Source organism: Magallana gigas, chromosome 9 (assembly GCF_963853765.1).
Source record: "Magallana gigas chromosome 9, xbMagGiga1.1, whole genome shotgun sequence".
Taxonomy (NCBI): Eukaryota; Metazoa; Mollusca; class Bivalvia; order Ostreida; family Ostreidae; genus Magallana; species Magallana gigas.
The window spans coordinates 45,650,621-45,673,917 of record NC_088861.1 but is presented as its reverse complement, the minus strand read 5'-3'; the positions used below and the strand labels follow the sequence as shown (position 1 = coordinate 45,673,917).

General features: G+C 33.8%; 2 protein-coding genes and 1 long non-coding RNA gene across 3 annotated transcripts; 1 reads left to right on the top strand and 2 right to left on the bottom strand.

Moving 5' to 3' along the window:
- Positions 1–3,294: 3,294 nt before the first annotated feature.
- Positions 3,295–8,528, top strand: LOC105320280 (uncharacterized). Its single transcript, XM_011418154.4, has 3 exons — positions 3,295–3,702; positions 3,785–3,847; positions 7,933–8,528. Exons 1-3 carry the CDS (start codon positions 3,396–3,398, stop codon positions 8,394–8,396), a joined length of 834 nt encoding a protein of 277 aa, XP_011416456.3. The 5' UTR covers positions 3,295–3,395; the 3' UTR covers positions 8,397–8,528.
- A 1,857-nt stretch (positions 8,529–10,385) lies between these two features.
- Positions 10,386–18,528, bottom strand: LOC136271672 (uncharacterized). Its single transcript, XR_010709613.1, has 2 exons — positions 18,220–18,528; positions 10,386–10,966 (listed from the first exon to the last, which is right to left on the bottom strand). It is a non-coding gene; the product is annotated as an uncharacterized lncRNA (long non-coding RNA).
- LOC136271399 (uncharacterized) lies at positions 13,710–17,209 on the bottom strand. The gene is made up of 12 exons (XM_066071368.1): positions 17,174–17,209; positions 16,873–17,014; positions 16,627–16,719; positions 16,271–16,430; positions 15,937–16,096; positions 15,428–15,648; positions 15,198–15,311; positions 14,994–15,090; positions 14,800–14,902; positions 14,567–14,707; positions 14,320–14,451; positions 13,710–14,233 (listed from the first exon to the last, which is right to left on the bottom strand). Exons 1-12 carry the CDS (start codon positions 17,207–17,209, stop codon positions 13,710–13,712), a joined length of 1,923 nt encoding a protein of 640 aa, XP_065927440.1.
- Positions 18,529–23,297: the final 4,769 nt, after the last annotated feature.

The window sequence follows — 23,297 nt, the reverse complement described above, 5'->3', positions numbered from 1 at the left end:
TACATCTGTGTTGATGAAAATGTTCAATTTGTTCCTGGAGGATATGAAAATAAGAATGGTGTACTTATATACCCAGTGGTTGCCAAATGCGGATCGTTAAGATGCCACCCATACATAGAAAACAAACCTGTAGCATGTGTCGTGTGTTCTAATTAAAAAAAATAATGATAAACATATTCAATTTGTTTTCTAAAATATGGTTTCAAAATTATTTTCAAATTATTCTTTAAAAAAAATGTTTAAACGTAACAAGAGAAAATAATTTAATAACGAATGAAGACACTACATGTATAATCATTATAGTTTTGAGTCCTCGTTAAGTGTTTATATTTAAAAGGTTTGATCTGTGTAACAGTATATATGTCTTGTAAGTTGGCGCTGTTTCGAATTCGTGAAAAAATTGATTTACAACACAAACTATAACACATGAGTTTTGAATGGATCAATAAAATAACATTGAAATTAAACAACAAAAACAGTTGTTATGAACAGACAAAACTCCTACAGGGGATGACAGGGGCATACACAGAGAGATGCAGACTTACAGGGGATAATAGGGTCCGTTCAGAGGTGACGGGGGCGACAGAAGCTCACAGTGGCACACACTGGATGTGTACAGGGGCTGACAGGGGGTCACAGTGGCACACACTGGATGTGTACAGGGGGTCACAGTGGCACACACTGGATGTGTACAGGGGCTGACAGGGGGTCACAGTGGCACACACTGGATGTGTACAGGGGCTGACAGGGGGTCACAGTGGCACACACTGGATGTGTACAGGGGCTGACAGGGGGTCACAGGGAAAACACAGGGGATGACAGGGGACTTTAATAAGGACAGGGTTTTTTAGAGCCAGTAGTGTATCTGCGATTCGAACTGTGTGACGTGACGTGATGTTTGATTTTGTACCTCATTTGTAAAAAATAAACCCCCCAAAAAACATGGCTTACAGGGGATAAGACGATCTTTATAATTAAATAAAACACGTTCAGCTACTGCAGACATAGAATGAAAACATTTGAAAATAAGTTCCTCTTTTTCTGTTTTTCTCTCTTTTACGAGTAGATATTTATCATATCATAGTATAAATTCTACAGAATTGAATGAAATTGCATAGTACGAGATCAATTTAGATAGCGTTTTGTATGTTTAGGTGTAAAGACAAATGTGTAAACAAGGCCAAAGATGAGTATATCTGCTCCGGGTCGGAAATATAGATCAGTATTTTACCACCTAATATGGTGCAACAAATCATGAAATGGTACTTAACACTGTGCCGGATAATTATGCCAGTGCCAAACTGGCATTTTTGCACCCGCTTAAGATGCAGTTTCGGAAAAATCCATGTATACCAAATGATAGACCATTGTCTAGAGAGTATATAACCACTTTTGTTTTTAGTGTGTTTCACCTGACAGGTGAGATATTTACCTTTAAAAATTAATATCCCATCGGAAAATGATAATTCCCATAGGAGAATTGACCCACCTACAGGAAATATTGACAATCCTATAGGATTTTTTAAAAGTCCTGTAGGAATTATATTTCCTATAGGAGAATGATAATTCCTCTAGGAATTTGATTCAGACATGTAGTTTTCCTATAGGATATTAAGTTTTCCTATCGGATTCTATCAAATCCTATCGGAATTGAAATTCCTTTAGGAAGTTCTTGTATTCCGATAGGAAATTTCAAATTACCTATAGGAATATTGATTTTCCTATGGGAAAAATTATTTTCCTATAGGAATTTATTTTTGAAAGGTAAATATCTTACCTGACAGGTGAGATACACTGATAACAAAGGCGGTTGTTAACTCTTTAAGCAATGGTCTATCATATGGCATATTTGAATTTTTCGATATATGCAGCTTAAGCGGGTGCAAAAATGCCACCTTGGCACTGGCATAATTATCCGGCACAGTGTTACTTGATCGAATTTACTTATTAAGTTTGAAATATAGAAGCGCAATGTAAATGTGTATATTTAAAAATTGGGGTGCGGGAAACCAGCTTTCCTGTACCACTGAAAGCTGTTTCCTCTTTTAAACAGGTATAAAAAAAAAAATACACTTGCGCGTATTCTTAAAGTGAAATTCTACATATCAGGCAGTTCAAACTGCTATTCTATTCTTAGCGATTTTTGTAATATAATAGTCATCATGTTTGTTAAATTTAAAAGTAACTGATCCTAATATTTTTTGTTAACATGTACAATAAATGTAATAAATTGAATAAAGAGTTGTAAATTTTGAGGTTATCAGTACATGGTACATAATTATATATATCAAGTAGTGCAAGGCGCAAAACATATCTGAAGTTGTCTTCCGAGCTTGAAGGAATTAAAGATAAAGCTAAAGCAGAAAATAACTTTACATTATAAGACCGAAGCTACTGTTACTTTTTGACATTAACAAACAAATACAAAACTTCACGTGAAGATGATAACAAAATTCAAATGGTATAGTTTATCTACAGTAGTACAGTATTCCCAGAATCCCCTACTATGGAGTCGAGCATGCGTATTCAAGTGAAAAGGGCTCGAGAGCGCTAGCAACAACGCCAAGGATTAGCTAGAATAACACCGGAACCGGCACTCTAACAAACTCGAACGACGTTCTGAATATCAACATGACCGGGATTAAAATAACACTCTGGACTTATACAACTTCCGGGATTCAATAAATACCCGGGATTGAAAGAATGCCCTGTATGCAAATGTTTACAACGCCACAAATAACAACTCACATGACGTCAACAAAACAGCAACATCAAAATTGCACATAATACATGTAGATCTAATCGTTTTTCTACCGAGATACTAGAGTTTTAATAATAAAAAAAAAAAAAAGATTTAACCTAAAATCTACCAATTTTTTTTTTCAAGGGATAATTACATTTTTACCGATATGACATTAAGCGCACGGGGGGTGTGACTGGTCAGCAGAGGATGCTTACTCCTGACCTCCTAGGCACCTGATCCTACCTCTATCTATCTGGAGGTCCGTGTTGCTCTGCTTTGAATTTGTATTTCGTTTAAATGAATTTTTAAAATGGTATACAGTTTGTTATTTTCATTTTTTCATTAAGAGACGACCCCTTAAACTATCTTGATCTGCATCTGAAGCTTTAACTAAGTTATTCCACCCAAGTTATGCCATGCCTTTGACCCATGCCTTGAGACAGTAAAATATTGTCGTCTTTTAAAATACATTCGCACCCTTTTAAAAACATGGATCCACCCCATCAAGAATCCTTACATAAATGTAGTATGTATTGTCATGGGTGCATTATTTTTTAAACGCAGTGGTCATGGCTGAATGCAAGTTGAATTTATAGTCAGGTCCTATTACATTTCATCTCACATAATGGCTTTTAACATCTGACATCTTGTGATGGAAAGAATGTGTGCCCTTCCAATGCAGCACTTGATGGCAACTGTTATCCTTGCTCTTGCCTTAGGATTAGCTTTTATGCTGGAGCACAAATTCCAGGAGCTTGAAGAAGAGCTGGTGTATTTAAAAAGAAATTACAAAACTCTCGAAACGGAATGTGATATGTTAAAATCGAAAGTAGAATCATACGACCATGTATTCAGCAAAGTGAACGGAAGTTTGAAAGAACAGGTGCGAGTTATTCAAACAGATGTAGGCTCTCTGAAAATACAGATGGAAAACTTGAAACAAGCAGCATTGAACACGGGTAAAAATGAAGTTAGTTGAAATTAATAACAAATCAGATAACAAACTAAGTCACTAAATCTGGGCTGTTATTTAATCTCTAGGTTCGGTGTTCACGAGGTGGGGAAGATCAGATTGTCCAGCAACATCCACGTTAATATACAAAGGTTTGCTTTTTATCATAATAGCTTTTACAGGGGTCCATTCATGTAATATGAATGAAAATAAACACTGTGCCGGATAATTATGTCAGCCCTAAGTTGGCATTTTTTCACCCGCTTAGGATGCAGTTTTGTAAAAATCCATCTATATCATTGTATAGAGAGTATATTACCTTGTTAGTTGTTAATGTTTTTCACCTGATAGGTAAGATATTTCACCTGATAGGTAAGATATTTACCTTTGAAAATCAATATCCCATCGGGAAATAATATTTACCATAAGAGAAATAATTTCCGATAGAAAATATTGACAATTCTATAGGATTTTCAAATAATCCTATAGGAGTTATATTTCCTATAAGAGAAAATGATTTCCTGCATGAATTTGATTTGTTTTGCGATGGGAAATGAATATTGAGTTTTGTTCAGATCCTAAGGGAATTTAAATTCCTATAAGATGTTCTTTTATGCCGGTAGGAAACTGTAAATACCCAGTTAAAAACATTTAAAACTGATAAGTATTGAAATGAAAACTTTTCAGAATCACTCTCTTTCAGCTTGGATATTTTTGAAAACAACTATTACGTAATATTTTTTATGTTGAGGCGAACGCAGAAGAAACTACACATGTCTCTCATCATAGTTAACTACCGGTACATCCCGTGGACTTGCCTCAATTTTAAACATAGCTTTTTTCCCCCAAGAACCCGAAGTTTTAAAATATTAATTCCAAATTGTCCCGCCCTAAGGTGTATATATAAAACAGTTTGCGCTTATTAAAGGCATATAAATTGTAAACATGACTCCTTCTCTTTTATGTGTGTGATATCCCAATTTTATTATCATAAGGCTTGACCATATGCAACTTCAAAATACATGTAGATATTTAAACTGACGGTTTAATTTGTTCGTTGTTTATAACAAAATTACGTGACTGCGTGTATTTCTAATAGAAATTAGTCTTTTTGATTTGTCACCACCCAAAGTTACCTAACATATAATTGTAATTTATGCTTCGATTAATATTACAGTAAATTAAGCATGGAACTTGCATGGTATTATTTCCTTAACTAACCCCCTCCCCCCCTCCCAAGCACGTTACTCAATTTGTATGTACACTGCTGCAGTTGTGATACTGTTTCTTTCAAAAAATCATGATTCAATGTTATAATAAAAACGGCCACATTTTGTACCTAATAGATAAATGGTCCGATATTTTTAACCATGATACCGTTATGAAGTTGTTGCTAAATAAAAATAACTCAACCAAAGTAAATATCAAAATATTTATGATTGTCCAATTAATTGCACTTTTATTTTAACAGTGAAGTTTATGGGCAATGCAAGTTTAATTAAGAACTCTGTGCCGGGAAATTATGCCAGTGCCATGGTGCATTTTTTGCATCCGTCAAAGACTCGAAGTTGTATGTATTGAGAGATTCAAATATACCATATGATAGACTCAAATATACCATATGATAGACCATTGCTTAAAGAGTTTATAACCACCTTTGTTATTAATGTGTTTCATCTGTAATGCAAGATATTTACCTTAAGGAAGGAGTCTTTTCTGGTTTTCGACTTGTCAAACGTAAATTTGATTAATTGTTCATTAAATCAAGATGAAAGGAAATTAAAATAGTATATTTTTCTTTCTTTTTTACTATCATACAACTTGGCATAGAAAAATGTAATCAATGTTTAGAATGGAACAAGGACTATATTTTTGGCGTAGGAAAATATCACATGTTGCGCAATTCAGAATTGCTGCAGATTATATATATATAATGAGTCTGTTTTAGCATTTTAAAAACAATAACAATAATGTTGGATTTTTTTTTTACTAATGTGAACTAATAATATGATACTTGGGTTTCAGACTATGTTTTTAAAATATGATTTGCCTATCAAATAATATTTTTTTAAGCTTTTTAAAGCGCCCATTCTATACATTGATTTTTGTGAAAAAATCACTAAAATCAGTTTTTCTCTCTTATGAAACGGTCAATATATTAGCTTTTCGGTCAATTAATATCTTTATATAAAGTCTTCATAATACTTAAAAATTAGAAATATTTTATTATTGGAAGCATAAAAAAATAATCAAGATTTCTTCAAAATTTAAGAAAATTAGAGGAAATGCGGGCTAAGCAATATCAATTTTAGTATAAATATTTATTCCAATTTAGTAGTATAAGCTGATAGACACTCTCATGGTCTATGATTTCATTGAAGATTTGAATCTTCAAATCTTAAACAAATGTCTACAGAACTATAAAGAGCTACACTTATTTTATCACTCTTTACGGTGAGGAAAAAGGTAGTGACCTTGACCTGACCTTTATCCGAAAACAAAAAGGTCAAATTTAATTAAACTGATAGAATCATTAAGTAATATGATCCGTTTGACTGTGTCAAAATTTCATGCATTTCTTATTATAAGAAGTATGTTTGATAATAAAAAGACTCCTTCCTTAAAAAAATATATTCCTACAGAAAAATATTTTTCCATAGGATAAACAATTTTTCCATAGGATATTTGGAATTTCCGACTGGAATAAAATAACTTCACATAGGAATTTAAATTCCGATAGTATTTGTAAACAAATCTCATAGAATTTTGGAATCCGATAGAAGATCTTTATGTCCTATATATAAAAAAACTACTTATCTGGATAAAACTCCTACCGGAAATACCCTTCTTTTCTCCTATATTCCTGTAAGATTTTTTGAAAAAACCAATAGGATTTTCAATATTTCCCAAAGGAATATTATTTCTTCTATATATGAGAATTACTTTTTTTCTGTGGGATAATAATTTTTAAAAGACACTCACCTGTCAGGTAAAACACACTAAAAACTGGTTATATACTCTCTGGACAATACGCGTAGCTTATCATTTAGTATATATAGATTTTATATAAAAAAAAAACATCTTAAGCAAGTGCATAATTATCCGAAGTGTTTAAGATATAGTGAAAAGTAAGTATGAATTCAAACACATCTCTTGATGAATATATTTATAAACTTTCTCTATATTAAGATATGAAGTAAAATCATTTATCGCAGATATTTTGACAAAATTTAATTGTTCTTCTTTTTATGAAGGAAAATGTCTTAAAAAAGTGTAAGGTTCTTTTCACTTTCATTATTATGTAGCAATACATAATTATTTAACTAATTGTAAATTGTTAGAAATTGTTCAATATCTCTTCATTATACATTGTATACTTTAAATCATCGATTGCTCTCGTAGATGTTTGTCGGACTAATTCAAGGAGAATTTACGTCACATGTTTCAAAGTTCAGATACATATCTAGGTACTTTTTTACGTAAGCTTATTTATTGCTTACTGTGGTGTTTTTAAGATTTTGATTGTTGTTCCTTCCCCGATTTCTCCAACATACTTCTACAAGAACTTTATCGATGAACTAAGTCGAAATATATTTCTTTGCATTATCTATGCAATGCCTAGTACAAATATTATATGTATTTTAAATGTATTAAAAAAATAAACAAAATGATAATTAAAATTATAAAAAATGAAATAAATAGAAATAAAATAGTTTATGCTCCAGTATACTTGTACACTTGCTGTTCGAACGACCTATATAATTATGTATTTATTACTCTAGGGTTGCGTGCTCAGTCTAAACATTGTGACATCATGTTAGTAGAAATATCAATTAACTTAATACTTTCCGTCGAAGTAACAATGTTCCAAAAATATTTGCCAAGAAATAATATTAAAACAACGAATTGCAAACCATAGTTTGCATCAGCATGATGTTTTATTTGTCTTTCTAACATACTTATTATATTATATTTTTACCTATTGTCGCAAAAACATAGCATTGGTAGCCATATGAAATTGAAAGGGAATGGTGGGTATGATCCTGACGACACAAAAAATCAGTACGTCAAAGGGAGCAATAGATCAATTTTTTTCTTAACCAATGCGTTGTCGTAAGGACTCGCAGTGCTTGCTTCTAGCGCGCAGCGGACACTATAGCCGATCGTTTTCTGGTGGCTATTTAAAAGGAATCTTCCTTTTTCAATTGAATCATTAAAAACTATAGAACTTTTACAGGTTACACTGGTGGCTCATGGTACAACCACAAAGGTGCTGCCTCGAATTTCCTCTGCCTACCTGAGAACCCTCAATGGGGAACACGATCCCTCAATAACTTCCAAGCATTTGTGTATGGAGCTGAATACGAAAACAACTTTTTCGGTGGGAATGCCCATCAACAGGATGTTCCATGCAGTGTGTGTAAAACAAAAACAGGAACCAATTCCGCAATGATCCCGGCCAGAACTTCGTGCTATGACGGTTGGACAATTCAGTACAAAGGATATCTAGGAGCAGGCTTCCATAACCATCTTGCAAGTACGGAGTACGTCTGTGTTGATGAAAATATTCAATTTATTCCCGGAGGATACGAAAATAAGGATGGTAAACTTATATATCCCGTGGTTGCCAAATGCGGATCGTTAAGATGTCACCCATACATAGAAAACAAACCTATAGCTTGTGTCGTGTGTTCTTATTAAAGAAAGGATTAATATATTCAATTTGCTTTCTAAACATGGTTTCAAAATTATTTTTAAATTATTCTTCAAATAATGTAAAAAGTAAATGTAACAAGAGTAAATAAATTCAAATAAACGAATGAAGATTCTATATACATGTATTTTGTATAGCTTTCTTTCCTCGTTAAGTTTTCATATTTTCAAAAAGGCGACATATGCAACTCAGACTGTGTGACGTGATATATGATTTGGGCCTAATTTTAAATAACTAAACATGGTTTACGGCGGATTCTAAGATCTTTATTACTGAATAAAGTACGTTTAGCTATTGTAGAACTCTAAAATTTCGAAATCAATTTCTCTTTTATTGTATTTTTCTTTAATACTAGCATATACAACATATCATAACAGAAATTTTACAGTAACGAATGAAAGTGCATAGTACGAGATCGATTAAGGTAACGTATAATTGTCGAGCGATGCCAGCTTTACTAAACACACGACGTTTCTAATGCATCTGACAGTGAACTTGTGATGCCTCGCTGTCCAGACGACCACACAGTTAAACGTTATTGTTTGGGGGAGCGCAGCACAAGTTTGAATTAAATTCACACAGGCATATATATTTTATAATGATGGATTATACAATGGTCTACCAAATAGATGCATCTACACAATGAAAAATGAATAGAATAAAATATTTAACTTTCCAGTATTTATGTGTACACTATAATGTGTTTCTGCGTGGTCTGTTGCAACCACTATTGAAATAAAACCACTATTGAAATAAATTATTTCAATAGTGGTTGGGAATGCATTTCATTAAAAAAATCGCAGTGGTCGTTTAGAGAGCGAAGGAAGGAAAAAACCCAGTAATTAGAAAGGTGCATATTCGATCCGCCTATAGTATTTTAATTACAAGGGCTGCATGCTCATTCTAGACATTGTGGCATCATGTTAGTTAAGCAGATATCACACGATAATTTCTGTAAGAGTCACAATTTTCCAAGCAATCCCCCCCCCCCAAAAAAAAAGAATTAAAACAATGAGTTGCAAACCACTGTAACATGTAAGTATCAGCATTATGTTTTACTTATCTTTCCAACATTCTTACAATACAATTTTACCTTTCCTAGCGAGAACATGACATTGGTAGCCAAATGAAACTCACAAGAAATTGTAGGTACGATTCTAAAGATCAAAATTTAGTGCGTCCAATGGAGTAATAATTCGAATTTTATATTATTAAAGGCGATTTTCTGGTGGCTCAAAAAGAAAAAAAGAAGAAATCTTCCTATTTCGAGTTACCTGTTGTAAACTATAAAACGTTTACAGGTTACACTTGTGGCTCATGGTACTATCACAAAGGTGCTGCTTCAAATTATCTCTGGCTTCCTGAGACTCCTCAATGGGGAATCCGTTCTCCTAATAACTTTCAAGCGTTAGTGTATGGGGCTTAATGCGAAAATATCTTTTATGGAATGAAGGGAATGCTGATCATCAGGATGATCCATGCAGTGTATGTTAATCAAAAACCGGAACCAATTCCGTAATGATTCCGGCCAGAACGGTGTGCTATGACGGTTAAGCATGCCTGCCATAGATCAAAAATAAAAACACGATTAAAAAATATGCATTTATACTGAACTTTGTATTTTAAATTTTACGATGTATACGAATGCATATTTCAAAGGCAAAATATGTATTTTTTAAACATTGTTTTTACGCTCTTCATTTGTTTAATTTTTATTCTAGAGTTTAAATAAAAACAGTCAGATTCTGGAAGTAAAGAAGCACTATTGAAAGCACAACTTAAAAAGTAATTTTTGTGAGATTTTCTGTTTAAAGAGGTTCGTTCCTCTGTTTTGGAGCGGCCATTTTGGATCACCTCTAGTTTAAAAAAAATTGTATCATATAGTATATAGATATATATATTTGTCACAATTTGTGTTAAAAGGCCTGGAAATTCCCTCGTTTATAAACTGAACTTTGAAAAGATAAAGAGGCAGAACCGTGAAAATAACTTTATTTACGGTGTAAAGCAAACATATAAAGCTAATGCATACAACCCTCTCTAAACACACACACACACTCAATTCACACACGCAAATAACTGAAAAATCACACAACGCATTCACACAAATAATATTAACAAAACATAACTAACCCCCTAAATACCCCCCAACATATATAAACAGAATAAATAACCCGACTTTGGCTGATGTCACTTATGAATACTAAGTCCGGACAATGCTTTTGAGAAGTTATATTTTAATAAACAATTTCACCCGCAGCAGGTACGTGCATAGTTGAGACCACAATTCTTGTTCATCATTGGTGGTAAGGATACATCACACGTTCATTTATATCGCATAAACTGGTACACGTGCGTAGACACACTGTCATGTAAACCAAACCTTTCGTCACGGATGTTACTGGACCATATCACCAGCTCATATAGTGCCCGTGCGTCCGCGTGTGTCACATGTCCCACGTTGACTATGGGTCCACTATGGTTAGCTTGTCGTTGTCCTGCACCCACGGATGATACCGTCATGTATATAACCAACCACACCCACTCAGCTAGTCACCTAAAATTCAATTCATTGTCGGGTCCTCAGTGAAAATTACACTACACTGTTCAAAACACACATTATATTCAACCTTCGGGCTACCATATTTTAAATTCTTATACAAACGTACAAAAATGTCATAAAACACTTAGCAAAGGACAATATAGATATATAGACAATATAGATATTTAAGTATGCGCATTCTAAATTGAACAGGTTGGGACCAATCGCCCAAATGGGATAGAATATCCCAAACGGGTTATTATGACCCAAACGAGCTATATATAGATATCCCGCACGGGCTACATAACGCGGTTTTTTTTTCTGCAAGAAAAAGAAGACTTGTTTCCGCAAGATGTCGAGTAAATTGGTAAGGAAATTGAGTCATTATCTGTAGATTGAGTTAAATTCTACGTATTTTTCATCCCTATTCACTTCATAAACTTATTTACTAAAACATGAGTCAGTCCTTTTGCACGGTGACCTTAACTGTTTTTCTTTAAACTTACCTTTATTTTCTAATATCAACAAAAGTTGAAGTAATTTTCTTCGACACTAACACATGGAAGACATATTGAAACAATAACTTCTCGCGAGATCAAATTATCCAATCAGAAAATGGCTATGATCTTTGGTGTGGTTGAAATTTAGAGCTTATTGTATGGAGCACCAGAAGGACTAAAATAATATATTAATTCATAAGGAAAATGAAATGCGCCAATAACATTAGATTTCGTTCTATATTATAAAATATGACGTTAATATATTAAATTTGCATTGAAATTTTTTAACAGAGAAAAAATGGCAGAAGCGGAAAAGTTTATAATCTAACTCTTGGGAAGAACAGGAGACAGGTTCCATCCCAAGTTGGATCAAGGAGCGTTAGCCAATCATTTTTTAAGAGAAAAAACACTCTTCTAGAGAAAGTAAGAATATGTTTTATTAATTGTTTTCAATTAAATTAAATAAATAAAGTTTATATTTACAAATATACAATTTTGATTATATAATATGATGATATTATGATGTAACATAATGTGATGTTTCATTATATATATATATATATATATATATATATATATATATATATATATATATATATATATATATATATATATATACACAATATTTACAAATAAATAAAGTTTATATTTAGTATTATTTACATATCACACTGTTTTTTTAAAATATCATACAATATATACAGATAAAAATACTACATTTGTGAAACATTTACATATTCTAATTGCAAGTTTTACAGGTGTATTTACAATTATGTGATAAGGAAACTAACATTCCAAGTAATTGTCAGCATAAAAATTGCAATATATACCTATAAAAATTTAATCATTTCGGCCCTCCGATTTTAAAACATCATGATAAAATTTAAGAATATCTGCTTTTGTCTTCGATTTAACTTTCCTCCACTCGGCATTGATTTTCTCATTGTTTATATCCTCAAGTTCACCTTCAATTATCTTAATAATTTCGGGTTTTGTTTTATTAACAATGGATTCTGCTTTTGTCCTTTCGTCTGTGAGAACAAAAATCGGAGGAAATTTTTTTCTGTCACTGAGGCTGTGGTTGATAATAAAATTCATAAAGTCTTCGCGGTGTCGCAATGAGTTTACGTGAAACTCCGTCAATGAACGGTCCAAGGATTTCCCACTAAAAGACGTGTGACTCTTTTCTTTGAACGGCTCATTTGTGTAGCCTGATTCTCTGATAGACTGTCTAAAACAATTGATTTCAAAATCAATATTGTACATGTAAGCGTATTCGGCATCAAGCTCACAAATGCATAGAGCAGCACTCAAGTTTCCTCTGACCTATACAAAAATATGAAAAGTTTTGTAAATAAATTGTTTAAAAATAAAAAATAAAACGATTGTAAAATTATTTCATTAAATTAAACATCGCAGAAAAAAGTTAAAGAAATGACATAGTAAAAGGTAACGGAAATCGGCTTTGCCACCCCCACCCCAAGAAAAAATGGCGGCACCCCCCCCCCCTTTTCAAAAACACAATTCTCAATAATTTTGGTTCAACACAAATTCAATTTGTATGAAAAATATACATGCATGTATCTACTTTAGGCAAAAGAGATACACGAAGCCACAGGCGCAGACTGCGTCTTATACTTAAAGAGCCCTGGAGGGACAGAATATGTGTACAAGTCTGCAGGGGTGAATTTTGACTTGGTAATAAATTAATGAATACTTTATTTCATATATAAATATTTTATGTATGAACGTCATAAAAAAGAACTCAATTAATATTAAAAGAGTACTTTTATTCCCTATGTTATAAATTTCAGGGAAAGATCAATGTTCAAGATGGACCCCAACAAAAAGAAGACGTCCCATCTACAAGCTCAATGGACCCCAGGATATCCCTGTCGTTGTCACCCATAAGGAGCAGGACGCGCCATACAGAGACGCAGACATCGGAGTCCTCCTTCTCCACAGTTCAAGATTCTACACTGTGTAGATTCTGTGGAGAAGGGAGGAAAGATACCAAGGCTCTCTGGATTGGGTGTTCACATGTCTCGCAGCGTGGGCGGGTGAAGCAGACATGCGAGTACTGGGTGCATGCTTTGTGCGTTGGCATTACAGCCACAACCAAAGCACCTCTGAGCAGAATTGGATGGAAATGCCCTCACCATATCATGATTGCTAAAGATAATGCTAAAGATAAGAATAAAAAAAGTAAATGAGTTATTGGTTTTTTTTTTATTTCAAAATGGCTGAAGTTACCTTTTCTAGTTTGTCAAATGAATGCACCTACAAACATTTCTCCACTTCTCCTCATCAGGCACTCCATTTTGGATCCACATCTTCGTTTTCCTGTTTTTGGCCTCTAATATAAAATCACCCCCCTCACCCTTGGCATCACTGCCAGAAACTCTGTAGGACTCATGTTCCTCAATAAACCCACGTACTTTACTTGGGCACTGAATTCGAACAAATGAGTCCCTCATATATGTCTCCATGTAAAATGGCATGTTAAGGCCAAAGAATAATGGTGAAAACTTTGTTTTAGACGCATTAATTGCTGTGGAATTGTTGCGCCTGACCCCTGCTCTAAATACATGGAGGGCAAGGCAGTATGAAAATACTACCTCAGCCATAAACTTATAATTGGGGTTTTTAACCCCAACATACCATTCATAGAAGCCACTGACAGAAGGCGAGGATGTACTCGGATCCCTCACATATACCAACAAAAGCTCTGCAGCCATTGACTGCAGAAATATCTGAAAAATTTGCCAGCTTTTGTGGTGGTCTGCAAAATAAATGTCATAAGATAAAAGTTGGGACAAAACTTTTTTAATATTCGTTTTTATAAAAAAAAAACTATTTTATTTTTACCTGTTGCGCTCATAAATGAGGCTTGTGCTTTTGGGCTATTGAAGCCTAAAAGTTTTGCAAGATCTATAAGGATCACATCCCATAGCAGGCGAAATATGGCTTTCGTCATATTGATCTCATAATGACCAAGTCCTGAAATTAATATTGTGCATTTTTATATGGCATAACGCTGTATTTATTTCTTATTGATTACTAGAAAAAATACAAAATTTCCTTGTTTTATAAAATAATTCAAAGAACTATGTACCAGGTAACATGACAATGTCGTTGTACTTTCTACACTTCTCTATGTCGATGTTTAGTGCATGGTCGTAATTCTTTATGTGCTCCTTGAAATCTGGTTCATCCATGAACTCCATGCCACAATCCGGACAGGTAAACATGTTCTCTACAAAAATATATTACGATGTCAATTTTGATTTCGTGTGATTTTTATGTTTACACTTTTAATAAATTAATGTATTTTAATTTGCGACAAACCGATGATTCTTGATGCAAGAGTATAGGGCAGGCCATCACACCCAACCATCGTCCATTTCCTCGCCTCACCCACCTTCGCCTTCTCTCGAATGTGATCAAGAACCTAAGAGCGTATAAATTTAAAATAAATATTAACAACTGCATGTAGTGGTTGACAAATAGATTGATTAATTAACGATTCATGACTTACAAACCTTCTCAACTGCCTCGTAAGAACAGGGGTTTTCGAAACATGGTTCTCCCATGATGACAGTTGGATTTGGTCCATCGTTAGATTTAATGAAAGAATACCTAAAAAATTTAATGATCAAATCATTGCAAATTAACAAAAATGCAATTTTATCGAATTTTAATTTTGTATAAAAAATCCGTTTATTTAATAATAAAATAATATGTACCTTTCCTCTGCTGTAATATAAGTTATATTTAGCAAATTCTTATCAATGTTGTCCAGTCCGTTGTCATCCTGATGGCTAACAATTTTCTCTAATTTGTCTCTAATGAATTCATTTCTAAACAGACAAAAAATTATAAAAATATTTATTCAGCATATAATTTATCATTTAATTTTAATTTGATAATAAATGCAATGTGAGTTATAATTTTACTTATATAGAACACAATGTACCTATAGTGCCGAAACGTTTCGAAGTGTATCATATCAAGATCTTTCATTTTACTAATTGTATCTCGTTTGCCATCACTAGTGTGATTCATCCACTGTCGTGGAGATAGTTCCGGAATATGTTGAATATTGCTCTCAATGTCCGGGATAATATGTACCATGGTGGTAACGACACTGGCCTTCCCTTTGTAATTCACCTCCACCTTCCATTTCTTCTCTAAAACCTATGGTTGCAACACAAAAAATTATGAAAATTACCTAATTTGGACAGGAATATTTTTTTTTCAATTATAAATTATATGATACTGTTTTAAAATACATGTAAATATACGTATACGACTATATGCAAACTCAAATAACTTGTATTTTTAAGAGAGAGAGAGAGAGAGAGAGAGAGAGAGAGAGATTATTTTAATCCAATTATTTGCCCCAAAATCCTTAACGTTTACCGTACATATAGAATTATATGTGAATATAAGCTTATTGCAACTAAAGTTTATGTTTATTATCACCTGATTATTGTCAATAAATGTTACAACATCAGCGTTTTGGGGGCATTCTATGGCGTCTTTGCTCTGCTCTGAAATCCAGTTCTGAACGGTTGTGTAGGATCCCGATGGACTGCCCTTACACCCTATCCTCAAAGCGGATTTGCTACCAGTTATGTAGTATCTAGATAACATAAATAGAGATAATGATTTATTAGAATAAATAATTAATTATGCAAACATCACATACACAGTACTAATGTGTACATTGAATAAAGTAGGCGTAATTTGACTGCAATTATAGTCATTACGTGAATACTTGTGTGTGTGTGTGTGTGTGGCTGTATTTTAAACATACCCAAGCAGATTTTGAGAGAAAGACATTGGTGAAACAAAGGAATTGTTTCTACACCCGTAGATAGACTCTACAGTCTTTGCTAGTCTAATTTCCTCACAAGCATCGTTGCAGATCCCTTTGATGAAATTAACTATAACATGGTTTCTTTCTTGCAACCAGTCTGAAACGACACACAATTATAATAATAAATATTTATATCATAGATAATATATAAATATATTCAATCAATAATATAACAGTGTGTATGTGTGTGTGTGTGGGGTGGGGTGGGGGGTGGGGTGGGGGGGGGGGGTTGGTGTGTGTGTGTGGGGGGGGGGTGAACATGTGCGTTTATTATCTATAATTTATTTATTTACCCTTCAGATTGAACGTTTCCAAGTAATCTACATCTTTATACTGGCTCCCAGAAGTCACAGTATCCTCGTAAACTGCTTTGGTTTGTGTTTTTCCTAAAGTATGAAATATTTATTCAATACCAATGCATAATTGCCTCCTTAAAATATATACACAGAGTTAGTTAATTGGTTTTTCTTTGAAATAATAAAATTTCATTTCGTCGTTGCTTGTAAAATATTGTTAGTGTTAGTTAGAGGATATATTACCTAAAGCGTATGATAAGGAAGACAGCTGATCGCTTGTTAGTCTATTATTGGAAACTGCCCCCAGGAACTCTTCAAAATACTCCAAAATACTAAACTTCTTCTTTTTAGCCGCCTCCTCAGTCTCATCTTCGTGCTGAAGACACTGCTCAGCAAATTTTACACACAGAGAACACAAATAGGTAGAATGTGGGAATATAAATTCCCTTTTCAACAAAAAGTTAACGACTTTAACTTTAATTTTTTTGTCGGATATTCTCTGAACAATCTCCTCGTCGTCTGGGAATAGGGTTGAACAGTATACATGCTGTTTGCAACTGCATTTGCGTTTAGGGGGCATATCTACATAAAAAATCATTAGATAAGATAAAGGTAAATATTAGCCTCAAAAATTTGTTTCACATAAATGAACATGTGTAACTTATTGTGTATTCAATCTTATTTGTTAATTTTATAAACATAATTTACTTTATATCAGCAATAAATATTGCGGACCAGAATGCACCAGTATCAAATTCACTGGGTACCGTTTAATAACTCCAAACTTGCACATAATATTATCTTGATGAATTACATTTTTAAAATCACAGATAAATTGCAGTAAACATGCTCATAGGGATTTAATGACTTTGGCAATATGTTTAGACAAATTAACACTAAGAACATTATTTTTCATATTTACATAGGTAACGTAATATAATGATGCATGTATGTTAACCTTCATCACTTTTTATTCATTCGTGACATAGATTTTTAAACGTTTATACAACTTTCAAACAACATTTCCGTAAATTTTTCAATACGTTTCCTCAAAAACATATATACAAGAGTTTTAATAAAATTATTTAATAATTCTCATTATGGCGCACCATACATTCTATTTGAAAATATGACCTATTTTATAAAACACTCTTCAATTGGACAGTTAGTGATCACATGATCATGCAAGCTTTTCAAAATGGCGGAATGAAGTCGTGTTTTTCAGCAGGTAAGAGTAATTATGGCTTAACTGAAGTTTAAATAGCTTTAACAAGGAAAATGTAATCGTAAATATAAAAGAGACTTAATTTCACCTTATGTTCTCGCACTTCCGCATCAGTTAAGGCTATGAGGACCGAATTTTCAGCTGCCTTTTATATACTTGGGCCCCTATGAGCAATCCAGATCCCTCGCAAAGAAGCGTATTTTGGAAATTCTCGTGCAAAATATACCGCCAAATTTTATGTAGCCTGTTTGGGATATCTATATATAGCTCGTTTGGGTCATAATAACCCGTTTGGGATATTCTATCCCATTTGGGCGATTGGTCCCAACCTGTTGAAATGATAATGAAAAATACTTCTCACTTACTGCTGTTCTTTCTCAACACGGTTTATCGTACTTTCACCACACAGGAATTCTATTCAAACACTCCACACAGGATTAGACATAGGCCACACAGGTCCTAAGACATATTGTCAAACTCCACGAAGGTTCATACAGAAGGACACACCTTCTCTCATCAACGACCTGGCCGGAACTACTAGTAACTCATGCACGAAAACCGGTCTAACAAACAATGACTAGCTGACCGTGGCACTCTATGGAGCGCCGTTACTCACAAAAATTAATAGACTAATAAAACTTTAATTGAACATATATACAAAATTGTGACAATATTCTTTTTAGCTCACCTGAGCTGAAAGCTCAAGTGAGCTATTCTGATCACTTTTTGTCCGTCGTCCGTCTGTCCGTCCGTCCGTCCGTCCGTCTGTCCGTCCGTCCGTCCGTCTGTCTGTCCGTCTGTAAACTTTTTACATTTTGAACTTCTTCTCTAAAACCGCTTATCCAATTTCAACCAAATTTGGCACAAAGCATCCTTATGGGAGGGTGAATATAAATTGCAGAAATAAAAGTCCGATCTGTATTCAAAGCGGAGAAAACCTTGAAACTGTAGAAAAAGGGGGGTGCATTTTTAAAAATCTTCTCAAGAACTACTTAGTCCAATTCAACGTAGTTTAGCATAAATTATCCTTATGGGAAGGGAAATATAAATTGCAAAAATTAAGGTCTAATTCTGTTTCAAATCTTGAGTTATTACGAAAATAATAATAAAGGAAAGGCGTGTTTCAATCAGTTTAATAGCTTCGGATTCGGCATCCGGTAAAATGTGTAGACAAGACTTGGCCTGGGCAAAACAAAAGATTGGCAGTTATTAATCTGCCAATCTCATTAAAATTTCAGGATATTTGATGGACCAGTATATTTGTATTTGCTGTAAATATTGCTGCAAAATAATGCGTATTTGGAATTGACGATTGCCGATCTGCCTCGGCTTTTATTTTGCCACGGCCCGAGTTTGCGTACCCATTTTACCAAGACTCGTATTCCATACTTCTAAAACGAGGTTCTTTGTTTAAAGCAGCCATGACATTATACGAAAAATGGTCGATCTGACTATGATGAAATTGCTTGGTGTGCAACAGTTCGCGAATGAAGGGAAATGTTTGAAACATGCAAAATATATTGGTGCCGATTTTGTGAAGTAAATTGAGGCTAAATATTTCAATGCGTTGACAGTTTTCACACATGACGTTGGTGTTAGCTTGTTCTGATTTTCGTTTCGTTTTCATTATTTATGCTTTGTAGCCTGGGAACTATCGTCTGTATTTCGTGATTTTTACGTATCAAATCAAACAGAGACTTCGGTAAATCAAACAGTTAACTGTTTACCTGCGCAAATTAAGCAAAATCTGATGTATCAAACAAGTACTGAAATACAATTCATTCTATCGGTAATTCGGCATTATCTTTTGCATAATGGTAGATTAATGCAATTGGTTTTGTTGAGATGCTCGGCATTTTTTCGAGTTTATTCAGTTTAAATAGAGTTTGATATCGCTGTCGGAAATATGTAGGTATATGCATGTACATGGATATATATGATTCATTTCGAAAAAATAAATTGTGTTCTTTATTTGTTATAGTGCATGTTTCTTGTGTTTAATTGTTTACAATTTCTATTTACTAACCATATTTGAGTGTTAAGCTTCGAATTATAAGCAAGATACAAAGATTTGCTCACAATTCTATGTTTGTACACAGATCTTAAAAACTAAAGATTAAAAAAGTAAAACAATTGTCAAAAATTATTTATTAAGAAAATTTTCAAAGTCTGTTCTTCCAGAAACCAACTTTAACAACTTATTGTATTGTAAACTTAACCTTTTTTTAGCTCACCTGAGCCAAAGGCTCAAGTGAGCTTTTCTGATCACAATTTGTCCGTTGTCTGTCGTCGTCGTTGTTGTCGTTGTTGTTGTAAACTTTTTTACATTTTCATCTTCTTCTCAAGAACCACTGAGCAGATTTCAACCAAATTTGGCACAAAGCACCACTAGGTGAAAAGGATTCAAGTTTGTTCAAATGAAGTGCCACGCCCTCTTTAAAGGGGAGATAATTGAGAATTATTGAAAAATTGTTGGTATTTTTCAAAAATCTTCTTCTCAAAACCTATTCGGCCTGAAAAGCTTAAACTTGTGTGGAGGCATCATTAGGTAGTGTAGATTTAAGTTTGTTCAAATCATAGTTCCCGGGGGTAGGGTGGGGCCACAATTGGGGGATCAAGTTTTACATAGGAATATATAAAGAACATCTTTAAAAATCTTCTTCTCAAAAACTATTAGGCTAGGAAAGCTTACCTCTGACTGGAAGCATCCTCAGGTAGTGTAGATTCAAGTTTGTTCAAATCATGGTCCCCAGGGGTAGGGTGGGGCCACAATTGGGGGATCAAGTTTAACATAGGACTATATAGAGAAAATGTTTAAAAATCTTCTCAAAAACTATTAGACCAGAAAAGCTCAAATTAAACTGGAAGCATCCTCAGGAAGTTTAGATTCAAGTTTGTTCAAATCATTGTCCCTGAGGGTAGGGTGGGGCCACAATAGGGGGATCAAGTTTAACATAGGAATATATAGAGAAAATCTTTAAAAGTCTTCTAAAACCATTAGGCCAGGAAAGCTCAAATTTGAGTGGAAGCATCCTCAGATAGTGTAGATTCAAGTTTGTTCAAATCATGGTCCCTGGAAGTAGGGTGGGGCCACAAGAGGGGGATCATGTTTTACATAAGAATATATAGAGAAAATCTTTAAAAATCTTCTCAAAAACTATTAGGCCAGAAAAGCTCAAATTGAAATGGAAGCATCCTCAGGTAGTGTAGATTCAAGTTTGTTCAAATCATGATCCCCGGGGGTAGGGTGGGGCCACAATTGGGGGATCAAGTTTTACATAGGAATATATAGAGAAAATCTTTAAAAATATTCTTCTCAAAAACTATTAGGCCAGGAAAGCTCAAATTAAAATGGAAGCATCCTCAGGAAGTTTAGATTCAAGTTTGTTCAAATCATGGTCCCCGGGGGTAGGGTGGGGCCACAATTGGGGGATCAAGTTTTACATAGGAATATATAGAGAAAATCTTTAAAAATATTCTCCTCAAAAACTATTAGGCCAGGAAAGCTCAAATTTGAGTGGAAGCATCCTCAGATAGTGTAGATTCAAGTTTGTTCAAATCATGGTCCCCGGGGGTAGGGTTGGGCCACAATTGGGGGATCAAGTTTTATATAGGAATTGAAGAAGAAATCTTTTAAAAATCTTCTCAAAACTATTTGGCCAAGAAAGCTCAAATTGGCATGTAACCATCCTAAGGAAGCGTAGATTCAAGCTTGTTCAAATCATGGTCCCTGGGGGTAGGGCGGGGTCACAATGGGGGATGAATTTTTATAGATAGAGAAAATCTTTAAAAGTCTCCTTTAAAAACTTTTAGGCCAGGAAAGCCCAAATTTGAGTGGAAGCATCCCCGTATCATGTTTAAATAATAGTCCAGTATTATGGTGAGGCCACAATGGGGGATGAATTTTTACTTAGGAATATATAGAGAAAATCTTTAAAAATCTTCTTTTTAAAGACTATTTGGCCAGAAAAGGTTTAAACTTGTGTAGAGGCATCATCGAGTAGTGTAAATTCAAGTTTGCAAAATCACAGTCCCTAGTGGTAGGGCGGGACCGTGATGGCGGTTTGAATTTTTACATAGGAATATAAAGAGAAAATCTTTAAAAGTATTCTGGGAAAGTTTTCGGTTCAAAACTCAGTACTTAGTGTGAAAGCACAGGTTATGCAGATTTGAGTTTGATGAAACCATGATTCCCAAGAGAAAAGTGGGGCCATGAAATGGGGGGGGGGGGGTATATAGGAATAGAGAAAAATCTTCTTACAGGTACAACAACAAAAGGGGCTTGGTATTTACCAAAAAATAAGAGGTGGATAAAAATTGGCAGATTTTCAATTTTTTTTAGCAAGATCTACTGTACTCAGTTGTCAAGATATTTTGATACTGTAATGCTAATTTGATCAGAATTAAGGCAATTGTTGCTCAGGTGAGCGAATTGGCCCCTGGGCCTCTTGTTCTACTTTTATATCTATATTTTACAATGCCAAAAACTATATTGAATGACATAGTTAAGGGGAATTTACTAACTTAATGAATTTAGTTAAAAAATATATCTAATTTGGAGGCGGAAGGTTTTCGAGGAGAAAATGAACAATTTTTATAACTCAAAAGTTTTGAAGCACTGTAACTTTAGCTTCCCATGCTTATGGTTTTGTTTTCTTAATTAATAAGCATTTTCTTACAAGTCTGTTATATTATGAGTAACACTTTGAGACCTTTAATTAATTTTATTGTGTGTTCTTTTGTTAATAACTGAAAACAGCGTTTTATTAGTGCAAAAAAGTCAAAATATTAGTTACTTGATGAAATAGTTAATTTCTTTTTATTAGTTTAGATTTCATTAATTAAAAAAAATATACGTATTTGATGCTACGGTTCATTTCTATAAAAATAAGAGAGTGAACAGTGATATATCTGTAAGAACTGCGAACGCTTACGCCCGTTTCCCACCTACAGTTTTCATCCAAATATTTTGATTTTCTGTCAAAAATTTTTTTTAAAAGTTATCTATTAAAAAGATAATCGATTTCAAATTGATTTATATTAAAAAAAACATTTGTAGTCAAATATCTATTTTTTATCGAAAGTTTTTTGCTTACGGGGGGTCTAAAATTTTCTTCATTGAAATATGTCTCTACCCCGGTATGTATGAGGAAAATATTACATGCATTTAGCGGCCAATATGTGCTTAAAACAGTTTTTGGGAGTTGATTTTTAATCAACTCTCCTATGCAGTCACTCGGACAAACCGAAAGTGAAGCAGTGTTTGGACCTCAGCACAATTAAATCATTGCTCCTGACAAGACTTAGTTCTTGAAACTAATTGATGAATTCGATGTAATGTATGCTAAAGCATTGTTTTTCAAGGAAACTTATTACAAATACCTTAAAAATAGTCAGATTTTAAATGATACGAACAATTTAAATATTTTTTGTAGTCGTATGT

What these genes read in the sequence shown, in the direction of transcription:
- LOC136271399 (XM_066071368.1), bottom strand. Translation starts at nt 17,209, where the DNA reads ATGCCCCCTAAACGCAAATGCAGTTGCAAACAGCAT. An exon ending in TTCTCTCAAAATCTGCTTGG is followed by an intron (nt 16,097 to 16,270) that starts GTATGTTTAAAA and finishes TATGTTATCTAG; the next exon opens with ATACTACATAACTGGTAGCA. An exon ending in TCTTGCATCAAGAATCATCG is followed by an intron (nt 14,708 to 14,799) that starts GTTTGTCGCAAA and finishes ATATTTTTGTAG; the next exon opens with AGAACATGTTTACCTGTCCG.
- LOC105320280 (XM_011418154.4), top strand. Translation starts at nt 3,396, where the DNA reads ATGGAAAGAATGTGTGCCCTTCCAATGCAGCACTTGATGGCAACTGTT. An exon ending in ACAAGCAGCATTGAACACGG is followed by an intron (nt 3,703 to 3,784) that starts GTAAAAATGAAG and finishes TTTAATCTCTAG; the next exon opens with GTTCGGTGTTCACGAGGTGG. An exon ending in ATCCACGTTAATATACAAAG is followed by an intron (nt 3,848 to 7,932) that starts GTTTGCTTTTTA and finishes GAACTTTTACAG; the next exon opens with GTTACACTGGTGGCTCATGG.